This window comes from Rhinoderma darwinii, chromosome 13 (genome assembly GCF_050947455.1).
Source record: "Rhinoderma darwinii isolate aRhiDar2 chromosome 13, aRhiDar2.hap1, whole genome shotgun sequence".
NCBI lineage: Eukaryota > Metazoa > Chordata > Amphibia > Anura > Rhinodermatidae > Rhinoderma > Rhinoderma darwinii.
Window position 1 is genome coordinate 47,105,208 of NC_134699.1, and position 12,821 is coordinate 47,118,028.

At 46.7% G+C, this 12,821-nt stretch overlaps 1 protein-coding gene across 1 annotated transcript; it reads left to right on the forward strand.

Moving 5' to 3' along the window:
* Positions 1–7,715: 7,715 nt before the first annotated feature.
* Positions 7,716–9,724, forward strand: LOC142665530 (uncharacterized). The gene is made up of 2 exons (XM_075845238.1): positions 7,716–8,189; positions 9,073–9,724. The coding sequence occupies exons 1-2, from the start codon at positions 8,140–8,142 to the stop codon at positions 9,722–9,724; spliced, it is 702 nt and encodes a 233-aa protein (XP_075701353.1). The 5' UTR covers positions 7,716–8,139.
* The last annotated feature ends 3,097 nt before the right edge of the window (positions 9,725–12,821 follow it).

Genomic DNA, 12,821 nt, shown 5'->3' on the forward strand with positions numbered 1-12,821 from the left:
CTATTTCCAGAAGTCTCACAGCCTCAATAACCCTGAATTCAGGGAGTCATAGTATGAAGAGTATACAGGTGGCTTGAAAGGCTGCTGTATTTGAGAACTACAAGTTAGTCATTAAGTGTATCTCCTACTTCCAGCAGTCTTACAGCCTCATTAACCCTGCATTCAGGTAGTCAAAGTATAAAAGACATACAAATTCCTTCTATCCATTCCAAACAGTCTAGACTGAACTACAACTCTAATACAACAGCCTTTCATGCCGCATATATATATCTGGCATGCAGTGATTCCCTGAATGCAGGGTTAATGTGGGTGTGGGACTGATGAGTATAGGAGCTGAACCAAATGACTAACTGGTAATGCTCCAACACAACAGTCTCTCATGTCACTAGCATTTGTATGTTGATAAACTACCAAAATAAATATCTGGTATAGATTATTAGTGTAAAACGAGCAAGCACTGAATGACTTGAATGGTGCTCAATAATCATTTTCTTTAAATTGATTTTAAGTTAAAATTATTTTAATTTAATGATTTTATTTTCTGGTCCCTGAAAAAATAGCCTTTTGAAATTTTCTTGAAAATGTGACAAATTGCTGGTAATGTTCTAAGCCTTGTAATGTACTAGAAAAATAAAAGAACGTTAAAAAAAATGCAAACAAAAAGAAGACTAAGGAAAATGTTGACTAGTAACTATTTTGTGCGGTATTACTATCTGTTTTGCAAGAAGATACATTTAAATTTAGAAAAAAGCAAATTTTTTCACATTTTCTCTAAATTTTGGTGTTTTTCACAAATAAATACTGAATTTATCGACCAATCTTTTTTACTAACATAAAGTACAATATGTCACAAGAAAACAATCTCGGAATCGCTTGGATCGGTAAAAGCATTCCAAAGTTATTACCACATAAAGTAACACATGTCAGATTTGAAAAAATCGTCTGTGTCCTGAAGGCCAAAACAGGTTGTGTCCTGAAGAGGTTAAGTACCGTATAATGTCCTGGGAAACTGAAAAGAATTTCTTTGTGGGGTGGAATCCTCCATTTCTTTCAGCGTTTCGTTTTTACATCTTAACTTTGTTCTACTGGTCAATACGATTACGGCGATACCAAATTGATATATATTTTTTAATGTTTTACTACTTTTACAAAGAAAAAAATATTTGTTTTGTGTGGCCACATTCTGAAAGCCATAACTGTTTTATTTTTTCGTCGATTGAGCAGTGATAGGACTTATTTTTTACGGGACGAGCTGTAGTTTATATTGGTATCATTATTTGGTCCATACGACTCTTTGATCACTTTTTCTTAAATTTTATTTTAGCGCTAAGGTATCCAAAAAGCAGTGATTCTGCTTTTTTTTAAATAATTTTTTTTACACCGTTCATCAAGCGAACTCAATTATGTTATATTGTAATAGTTCTGGCTATTATGGACACGGCGATACCAATTCTTATTGTTTTTTATTTTTACCTTACTTTAGAGGAAAAATTGGATTTTTTTTTTTTTGAACTTAGGAATATTTTTTTTACACTTTTTATTAGATCGTCATATCGCTGATTCAATACACTGCGACACTAATGTATTGCAGTGTATTGTACTTTTTACAGGCTCCTGTTAAGCCCTTCCCGAGGCAGCGCTTAACACGAAAAGAAAGAAAGCAGACCTGGAGCCCTTCAGTATGCCCCTGGACTGCCATAACAACCAGTGGCATAACTACCGCTGTAGCAGCCATAGCGGTATGAGGGGACCCGTGCCGCTAGCTATGGCTGCTACAGTGGTACAGTGCTACAGTGGTAGCGACACTACATTCAATAGTTGAACACTATGACAGAGCAGGAAGGTATCAGTGGCGTAGCTCTAGGAGTCACAACGATCGTAATTGCGACCGGGCTCCCAAGCCTGGGGGGCCCACAGGGCCCCCATAGCCACACGGCGCTCACTGCACTGGTTCCGCTACCTGAATGCTGGAGTAAGGAGCTGACAGCTCAGTGCTCCAGCATTCACTCTGCCGTGAGCGGCTCGGCACAGGCAGGCGCGATGTAGTGACGTCATCGCCTGTCTGCGCCGAGTCACTCACACCACAGACCGGAGGAGAAGGGTCCTCCACCCGTCGTGGGAACGGGGATAAGTAAGTAATTACATTATTATTTTTCTATTAGGCACTATGGGGCATTATACTGGGTAGGGAATGGGGGCTGATATGGTGGCTGCTATAGGAGCATTTTACTATATGGGGCGGCATTATACTGTATGGGGGCATTATAATGTGGGGACAGCAATGGGTGCATTATACAGTATGGGGGCCTTATACTGTGGGGACAGCTATGGGAGCATTATACTGTGGGGACAGCTATGGGGGCATTATACTGTGGGGACAGCTATAGGGGCATTATACTCTGGGGACAGCTATGGCGGGCATTATACTGTATGGAGGTATTATACTGTGGGGACAGCTATGGATGGCATTGAACTTTGGGGACAGCTATGGGGGCATTATACTGTGGGGACGGCTATGGGGGGCATTAAACTGTATGGGGGCATTATACTGTGGGGACAGCTATGGATGACATTATACTGTGGGGGCAGCTATGGGGGCATTATCTTGTGGGGGCAACTATGGGGGCATTATACTGTGTGGTGGCAGCTATCGGGGCATTATACTGTGGGGGCAGCTATGGGGGACATTATACTGTATGGGAGGCATTATATTGTGGAGACAGCTATGGGGCATTATACTGTGCGGGCAGCTATGGGAAGGATTATACTGTGTAAGGCCAGCTATGGGGGTATTATGTTGCATGGGTGAATTTGTTTGGGCATTTTACTGCATGGGGGCATCTGTGTGGGCATTATACTGTATGGGGCATCTGTGTGGGCATTATACTGTATGGGGCATCTGTGTGGGCATCATACTGTATGGGGCATCTGTGTGGGCATTATACTGTATGGGGGCATTATACTGTGTGGTGGCAGCTATGGGGGCATTATACTGTGTGAGCTGAACCGAGTGTGTATGAGCGGAGATTGGGTGGGATTAGAGGCGTGGCTTAAAAGAAAAAAAAATTGACACTGCGCGCAACAACGATTGTCCCTCTTTGTGATACTTGAAAGTATATCACAGTCTACAGGGAGGGCTGTATAGCACTGTATGGGGAGGCTGTATAGCACTGTCTACAGGGGGGCTGTATAGCACTGTATGGGGAGGCTGTATAGCACTGTCTACAGGGTGGGCTGTATAGTACTGTCTACAGGGGACTGTATAGCACTGTCTACAGGGGGGGGGCTGTATAGGACTGTCTACAGGGGGGCTGTATAGCACTGTATGGGGAGGCTGTATAGCACTGTCTACAGGGGGGGCTGTATAGCACTGTATAGGGAGGCTGTATAGCACTGTCTACAGGGTGGGCTGTATAGTACTGTCTACAAGGGGTCTATATAGCACTGTCTACAGGGGGGCTGTATAGCACTGTCTACAGGGGGGCTGTATAGCACTGTATGGGGAGGCTGTATAGCACTGTCTATAGGGGGGGCTGTATAGCACTGTCTACATTAGGGCTGTATAGCACTGTCTTCAGGAGGGGGCTGTATAGCACTGTCTACAGGGGGACTGTATAGCACTGTATGGAGAGGCTGTATAGCACTGTATACAGGGGGCTGTATAACACTGTCTACATGTGGGGCTGTATAGCATTGTCTACAGGGGGGGCTGTATAGCACTGTCTACAGGGGGGGCTGTATAGCACTGTCTACAGGGGAGGCTGTATAGCACTGTCTACAGGGGGGCTGTATAGCACTGTCTACAGGGGGGCTGTATAGCACTGTCTACAGGGGGACTGTATAGCACTGTCTGCAGGGGGGCTGTATAGCACTGTATGGGGAGGCTGTATAGCACTGTATACAGGGGGCTGTATAACACTGTCTTCATGTGGGGCTGTATAGCATTGTCTACAGGGGGGGCTATATAGCACTGTCTACAGGGGGGCTGTATAGCTCTGTCTACAGGGGGGGGGGCTGTATAGCACTGTCTACAGGGGGGGCTGTATAGCACTGTCTACAGGGGGGGCTGTATAGCACTGTCTACAGGGGGGCTGTATAGCACTGTCTACAAGGGGGCTGTATAGCACTGTCTACAGGCGGGGCTGTATAGCACTGTCTACAGGGGGTGGCTGTATAGCACTGTCTACAGGGGGACTGTATAGCACTGTCTACAGTGGGGCTGTATAGCACTGTATGGGGAGGCTGTATAGCACTGTCTACATGTGGGGCTGTATAACACTGTCTACATGTGGGGGCTGTATAGCATTGTCTACAGGGGGGCTGTATAGCACTGTCTACAGGGGGGCTGTATAGCACTGTCTACAGGGGGGGCTGTATAGCACTGTCTACAGGGGGGGCTGTATAGCACTGTCTACAGGGGGGGCTGTATAGCACTGTCTACAGGGGGGCTGTATAGCACTGTCTACAAGGGGGCTGTATAGCACTGTCTACAGGGGGGCTGTATAGCACTGTCTACAGGGGGTGGCTGTATAGCACTGTCTACAGTGGGGCTGTATAGCACTGTATGGGGAGGCTGTATAGCACTGTCTACAGGGGGGGCTGTATAGCACTGTCTACAGGGGGGGCTGTATAGCACTGTCTACAGGGGTGGCTGTATAGCACTGTCTACAGGGGGGCTGTATAGTACTGTCTACAAGGGGACTGTATAGCACTGTCTACAGGGGGGGGCTGTAGAGCACTGTCTACAGGGGGTGGCTGTATAGCCCTGTCTACAGGGGGACTGTATAGCACTGTCTATAGTGGGGCTGTATGGGGAGGCTGTATAGCACTGTCTACAGGAGGGGCTGTATAACACTGTCTACAGGGGGGCTGTATAGCACTGTCTCCAGGAGGGGCTTTATAGCACTGTCTACAGGGGTTCTGTATAGCACTGTCTCCATGAGGGGCTGTATAGTACTGTCTACAGGGGGGCTGTATAGCACTGTCTACAGGGGTGGCTGTATAGCACTGTCTACAGGGGGGGCTGTATAGCACTGTCTACAGGGGGGCTGTATAGCACTGTCTACAGGGGGGCTGTATAGTACTGTCTACAAGGGGATTGTATAGCACTGTCTACAGGGGGGGGGCTGTATAGCACTGTCTACAGGGGGTGGTTGTATAGCCCTGTCTACAGGGGGACTGTATAGCACTGTCTACAGTGGGGCTGTATGGGGAGGCTGTATAGCACTGTCTACAGGGCGGGGGCTGTATAACACTGTCTACAGGGGGGCTGCATAGCACTGTCTCCATGAGGGGTTGTATAGAACTGTCTACAGGGGGGCTGTATAGCACTGTCTACAGGGGGGGCTGTATAGCACTGTCTACAGGGGGCTGTATAGCACTGTCTACAGCAGGGCTGTGTAGCGTCCATGGCAGCTGGATGTCGGGTCTACTCACCACCTGACGCCCACAGCTATGGATCTGTGAGCGCTGGTCCCCATCTCCTTCCTAGGAGAAGCCAGTGCTCACTTACGCTCCGGTCCGCTGTGTCCCGCAGGGTGCACGCGCACGCTCGTGCCCACTCTTAAAGGGCCAGCGCGCACACATGAAGACAATCATCGTCATCAACTCACAAGATTTCTTGGACTATAAAAAGGCCCGAGCCCTTCTGATCCATGCCTGAGCGTTTTTAGTATATCCCAAGTCTGTTTTTCAAATGGTCCCTTAGTGTTTCCCGTTCCTGTTGTTACCCATGCCCTGTTACCTGTTCCTGTATCCCGTGCTGTGTTCTTGTTCCTGTGCCTACTAGTTGGAGTCGTGTCTACTGCACCTGCTGTTGTTTGCCACGTCCTGTGTCATCCGCCATGTCCTGTGCCATCTGCCACGTCTAGTGTGATTCACCACGTCTGGCGCAACCTGTGGCACCTGCTGTGATCTGCCACGTCTGGCGTTACCTGCTGCTCCCACTTCCATCTGTGCCAGAGCTGCGGCCACTGTCTGGACTATCCAGGTACCCTTGTGCGGGACTCTGTATTGCTGGGGTTCCCCATTGTTTGGCCAGCTGCCTCCCCGCTGCGGCGGTGCGGCTTAGTGGGTCTACATACCCACAAACCGTGACAGGCTGTATAGCACTGTCTATAGGGGGGGCTATATAGCACTGTCTACAGGGGGTTGTATAGCTCTGTTTACAGGGGGGCTTTATAGCACTGTCTAAAGGAGGGGGCTGTATGTCACTATTTACAGGGGGCAATATTTACAAGGGCAGGCTGTGTGTGGCACCCAGGGGAGGGGGGCACAGTCAAAAGTTTGCTATGGGGCCCAGTGTTTTCTAGTTACGCCCCTGATAACAACCGATCGGGGTGGGGCCAATGGACTTTCGGAGGGGGCCACCCCCTTTTTCGAACAGCTTAGATGCCGCGGTGGCTATTGACCACAGCATCTAAGTATTTAAATGGCCAGGATCAGAGCGATCTCTGTTCCTGTCTGTTAATATGAGTTTTCAGCTGTAATTCAAAGCTGACACCCATAGCGTATGGACTGGACACAGCACGTGAGCACATCCTGGTAGATCAAGGGGTTAATGTTACATAGTTAGTACGGTTGAAAAAAGACAAATGTCCATGAAGTTCAACCAAAGGATGGGAAAAAGGAAGGGAAAAATTTCTCCACATTGACATAAGAGCTGATATTTTTTCGTTCTAGGAAATTATCAAAGCCTTTTATTTTAAAGCCATTTACTGTCCCTGCTGTGACCAGCTCCTGCGGTGACTATTCTATAAATTCACCGTTCTCACAGTAAAGAATGTTACAACACAGATTTACATTACTATACACACATCGGAAATATAAATAATACACTATTTGCTATTAGTATGGGTCACTTAATACCACTGAAAGAATTATGGTACATAAAGCTACACGCAAGAGTATGGCCTCATGCACACGACCGTGTTTTTGCGTCCGCAATTCAACCGCAAATCCACGGGTAAATTGCGGACCCATTCATTTCTATGGGCCCATACACACTATCCGTGTTTTCACGGCTCTCCGCATGTCCGCACATCCGTGCCGCAGAAACTACGGACATGTCCTATTATGGGCCGCAAATGCGGTGCGGACATGCCAATAGAAGTCAATGGGCCCGTGGAAATTGCGGATACACCGCCGTGTGTCATCCGCAGTTTGCGGATTGTCCGGAAGTGTTGCTAGGCGTCGACCGGGAATGACTTCTGTCGTCGTGAAGTCTGGAGAGAGTGCATGAGAGCAGCAGAGAGCAGCAGAGAGCAGCAGAGAGCAGCATGGCTTCAATAAACGTAGAGAAACTAATCATCCTGGTCCAGCACAAGCCCTGTCTGTGGAATAAGCGGGTGGAAGATTATGCAGACAGGAATATGAAAGATCTTGCCTGGCAGGAGGTCTGCAGTGAGGTGCATCCTGAGTGGGAGAAGGCAACTAAAGTGCAAAAGAAGCGCATGGGTAAGTTTCACAACTTGATGCTGTTTCTGAGTACTCCTGTCATGTCATAATGACATGCCTGACGTTTTGATTGTTGGCAGTTGGATCACCCACCAATCGCTAAAATGAAGCTGCAGAAGTGCACGTGAGATTGTGGGGGTCTCATGGCTCTGAACAGCACCGATCAAAACGTGACATGTCACTATGAGGGTATGTTCCCACACACTAATTACGTACGTAATTCTGTGGTGTTTGAGCTCTATTACGCACGCTAAATACGCCGCAATAGCGTTGACAATACGCAATAGCGTTGACAATGCCTTTACGGCTGAAATTACGGGTGATGTTTTCTCCTGAAACCAGCAACGTCATTTCAGCCGTTACGGACGCTGTCGTGTGTGCACATGGAAAACGTGGCAAGTCTGCTGTAGTTTCTGCAACGTTGGAATTACCTGTCAAATATGCAAATGTAGGTGCAGATTTGTTGCGTAAACAACAAAAATTTGCAGCATCATTTTCAGATAATAAACAACATTTCATAATCTCTAGTAATGTACTCTTCTAAAATGTTGATCTGTGATTGGTTTATTTTATATCATAGTCGAAAACGTCAAAACACGCTGGAACACGTGCCGAGACCAATTCAAGCGTGAGATTAATGACAAGGGGAAGAGCGGAGACGGACGTCTGAAAAAAAAGCCGTACATGTACACCAAACAGCTTTCGTTTCTTCTTGATGTAATGCAGGTTGGCCCGTAAGTATTGCTTATATACTTTGATCATTGTAGTCTGGCCATGTAGCCAGTCGTGTCAGTACCGCTGTAGCAGCCGTAGCGACTGCTACGGGGACCGCGGCATGAGGGGACTCCACCATGTCCCGAGGCTCCGCTAGCAGCCGCTATGACGGCTACAGCGGGACGCAACTGAACACTACGGCTGAGCAGGGAGGTATCTCCCCGCTCTGACATTAAACAACAGACATGTATCCCCTAACCACTGAATAGGGGATACATGTGTGATCGCTGGCATTGACAGGGAGAACGGGGGACAGAAAGTACCCTGAACTTCTCCATCCCAAACCTCGTACTTTCGCCACCTCCGTCAAAATGAATGGAGCCAAAGTCGTGCTTGTGCGCATACATAACCAGCGCTCCTTTCAATTTTTGGCAGATGTGCAGACGGCAGAACTTAAGCGAACTTTCAGTCCCCCCTTCACCCTATCGCTGCCAGCGATAAGGCATGTATTTGTAGGACACACTATAGGTGGCATTTGTCCGTGGGGCGGGGAGGTGGGCCTGTATGGCGTTAGGGCAATACAGCCCCCTCACTAGATAACGCCGTACAGTCCCCCTATAGATAACGCCATATAGTACCCCGGTAGATAATGCCATACAGTGTACAGTGTGGGGCTGTATGGCGTTATCTACAGGGGTGGGGGCAGGAAAAAAGGCACTATCTACAAGGGGGGGTGACACCCAGTGGAGGGATGGCCCCAGTTAAAACTTTGCTATGCGGCCCTGTCTTTCCTAGTTAGGGCTCTGCATGTAGTGATGCATACATAGTTTATTTGCCCAGCTGTAGACATGACGTTAAATTTCTACAAAAATTCCCTAACATTATGTTTTCATTTTCAAACAGAACCAAGGATAATCTGGAGGAAGAAGAAGACTCTGATGTGACTCAAATTGAAGAGCCTGACGTAGCTTTGGGGGCTGGTAGGTCCACTTCCACTCCTGTGACAGCAGAACCAACAACAGAGGATAATCCAGTGTGTGCCGCGGACGAAGAAATTCTACCCCGAGGTAAACGTCGACGTTCTGCCAAAGGTCCAACACGTACAGAGCCAAGGCAGGAAGTCGACTTGCGCGTATTAGAGCACTTGGAGAGAAGAGCTACAGAAACGGAAGAGGGCACCTTCTGTCGCGCTCTCTCTAATATTCTTAAAAGAGTGCCAATTTCCAGACAGATAAGGTGCCAAACAGCACTAATGGAAGTCGTGGAAATATTTGCGACACATCCGGACCCACGTGCAATGCATCAGGCCATCGAGTTTCATCGACGGGGTTGTGATGCAAGCACCTACAACTCTGTCCCTCCAGCACCTGCAGCAACCGCGCAAGGCATCCAGCATCCGTCATATGTAGACTCAATGCCGCTATTCAGTCACGATCGTTCAGTTTATGGCATGCCAGGACCTTCTCAGCAACAGTATGGGCAAATGCAGCAGGGGGAGGCAGTTCCACGACCACATCATGAACCTGCACCTTCGCAATCATTTTACAATTTATAATTTAGTTATATAACATAGTTTTGGTAATGTTTGTTGACACTATTTTATGCAAGAAATAAAATACGTTTCTAGTTAAATTATGTGTTTGTCTTTATTATTATTGAAAAACATAATGAGGTATTGGTCTGCATTTCTGCCAAATGAAAATAATCGTTTTTTTTTTTTTTAATCAAGAATTAAAAAAAAAAAAAACCAGAAATACATTAGCTCGCAACCCGCGTCAAGGGTCCTCATTCTCTTGCGAGTCCCTACTCTACCTACTACTGCAACTTTAACTACTAACATTTGTAACATAAACCGGAAATACAACAGTCCCTCTCACATTTTAATTTGGCAGACAAAGCACATCCCTTTGCCAAGGAACGGCTCCCTCAGGTGATACAAAATAGTCTGTATACAAATTACGGGCTGCCAGTCCAGACACTCCAGGTCTTCTATGTGGTGTGTAGTCCAAAGGGATGTAATTCGTAGAGAAATGGTTCAGCTCTGCGTCCACTGCCGACTCATGAATCCTCAGAAAATTGTGGAGGACAACACAGGCTTGGATAACCTTTGTCACATTTTCAGGATTCAACTGAATGGAGCTCTGGAACACATGCCACTTGCTGCTTAGAATTCCGAAGGCGCACTCCACATACCGTCTTGCACGTGTAAGGCGGTAGTTAAAAATGCGCCTCTGTTCATCTAAGCCACGCCTAGGGAATGGACGCATCAGGTGAGGGGACAGTCCGAAACCTTCATCACCCACAATGACAAAGGGTGCTGGTGGTCCTGTAGATCCTGGAAGCTGTCTAGGTTCCGGAAGGTCGAGCTGGTTAGATGCTAGCCGTTCACCCATTCTGGAAGCCCTGAAGATGCCAGCATCCGCAGAGCTTCCATAGGCCCCAATATCGACAATTATAAACCGATAGTCACTGTCAGCCAAGGCCAACAGCACCACCGAGAAAAACTGCTTATAATTAAAATATTGAGACCCTGAGTGAGCAGGCTTTTTTACGCGGATGTGCTTACCATCCAGCGCACCAACACAGTTGGGAAACTGTGCTGATTGGAAGAAGCCATCGGCAATCCGAATCCAGTCCTCTGGCTTGGGCTTTGGCATAACTGCTGCTCGAAGTTGCTGCCAGATGACTTCGCAGGTAAGCTTGACAATCTTGGAAATAGTGGAGCACCCCAGCAGAAACTGGAAATGTAGGGAGGCAAAGGAGTTGCCGGTAGCAAGAAATCTGTAAAAAAAACCAAAAACATATATATCAAAATATGCACAGACAGGAAAAATATCTGCAGCACGGTGGCAAGGCGTCAATATGACCAGGGGACAACTATACTAATATTGTTTGCAGGGTAGAGACATGTCGTAGAAGGGGATTTAGGTTTTCTTACCTCAGAGTGACGATCAGGCGTTCCTCTGGAGAAATGCAACGTCTCATGGTGGTGTCCTGGAAGATCAGTCCAGGACGAAGGTCCGCCAGCAGACGATCAAAACTTTGAACGGACATACGGCAGTAGCTGAGGAACTTGTCCGGGTGCTGCCGCAGGTCAGAGTACAGCATGTTGAAATGCCCCTTCCTAAGCCGTTGTGAGATAATGGGGTGAACCCAATATCTCCTCCTCCTCCTCGGTTCTTCGTCCAGCATTGGTGGTTGCTGTCCAAATCGCCTGGAGAGGAGCCAGTGCAGGAGTACATCATCCACATCATCAGAAGACATGTTCGCAGTGAGTAAAACTGTCAAAAACCACAGCTATATCAGCAGCGCAATCTCACTGAACTCGCACAAAGCAAAGATCAGGGAAAATGCAGCAGGAAATGGCTCCAGAGCGATCATGTGACCTTAAAGGGGGTTTGACCAAGCTTTTGGCATCCTCTTTCAAAGTCCCTTTTTTTTTTTTTTTTTTTTTTTTTTTTTTCATCCGCATTTTTGCGGATTACATACGGATGAACTGCGGACTACATACGGATGAACTGCGGATGACATTCCACGGAACACGGTCCTGGAATTTGCGGACCAGAATAACACCACGGTCGTGTGCATGAGGCCTATATATTTGTGTTGTCTCAAGGATTTACAGAGGAAAGATTACAACGTCACATGTTTTTGGAAGTATTAAAAGTGGCTGGTGCCTTACTATGCATTAACATATTGACAATCTCAGGGGCATAGCTATAGGGGAGCAGAGGTAGCAGTCACACCAGGCCCCAGATGTCTGAAGGAGACACCACTATTACATATGGCACATGATAGGTGGGGGCTACATAGTTACATAGTTACATAGTTACATAGTTTGTACGGTTGAAAAAATACACATGTCCATCAACTTCAACCAAGGGATGGGAAAAGGGAAGGTAAAAATTTCTACACATAGGAGCGAATATTTTTTTGTTCTTGGAAATTATGTAAGTCTTTTTTATAGCCATCTCCTGTCCATGCTGTGACAGCTCCTGCGGTGACTATTCCATAGATTCACAGTTCTCACAGTAAAGAAGGTTTTACATGGAACAGGATTTCACCATATTTTTTGTATGTGCCATTACTATATTTACATAAGTTAATCATGTCCCCCCTTAGTAGTCTCTTTTCAAGGCTAAATAGGTTTAATTATTTTAATCTTTCCTCATAACTTAGATTCTCCAGGCCCCTTATTAGCTTCGTTGCTCTTCTTTGTATTTTTTTCCAACTCCAGAGCATCCTTTCTATGAACTGGAGCCCAGAACTGAACTGCATATTCTAGATGAGGCCTCACTAATGCTTTGTAAAGTGGTAATATTACATCCCTGTCCCGTGAGTCCTTGCCTCTTTTAATACACAACAATATCTGGCTGGCCTTTGAAGCAGCTGATTGACACTGCATGCTGTTATTTAGTTTATGATCTACAAGTACACCCAGATCCTTCTCAACAAGTGAATCCGCCAGTGTAGCTCCCCCTAGGACATATGATGCATGCAGGTTGTTGGTACCCAGATGCATAACTTTACATTTATCTACATGAAACTTCATTTGCCAAGTGGACGCCAAAACACTTAGTGTGTTCAAATCAGCTTGCAGTTTACAAACATCTTCCATAGACTGAACATTAGTACATAGCTTGGTATCATCT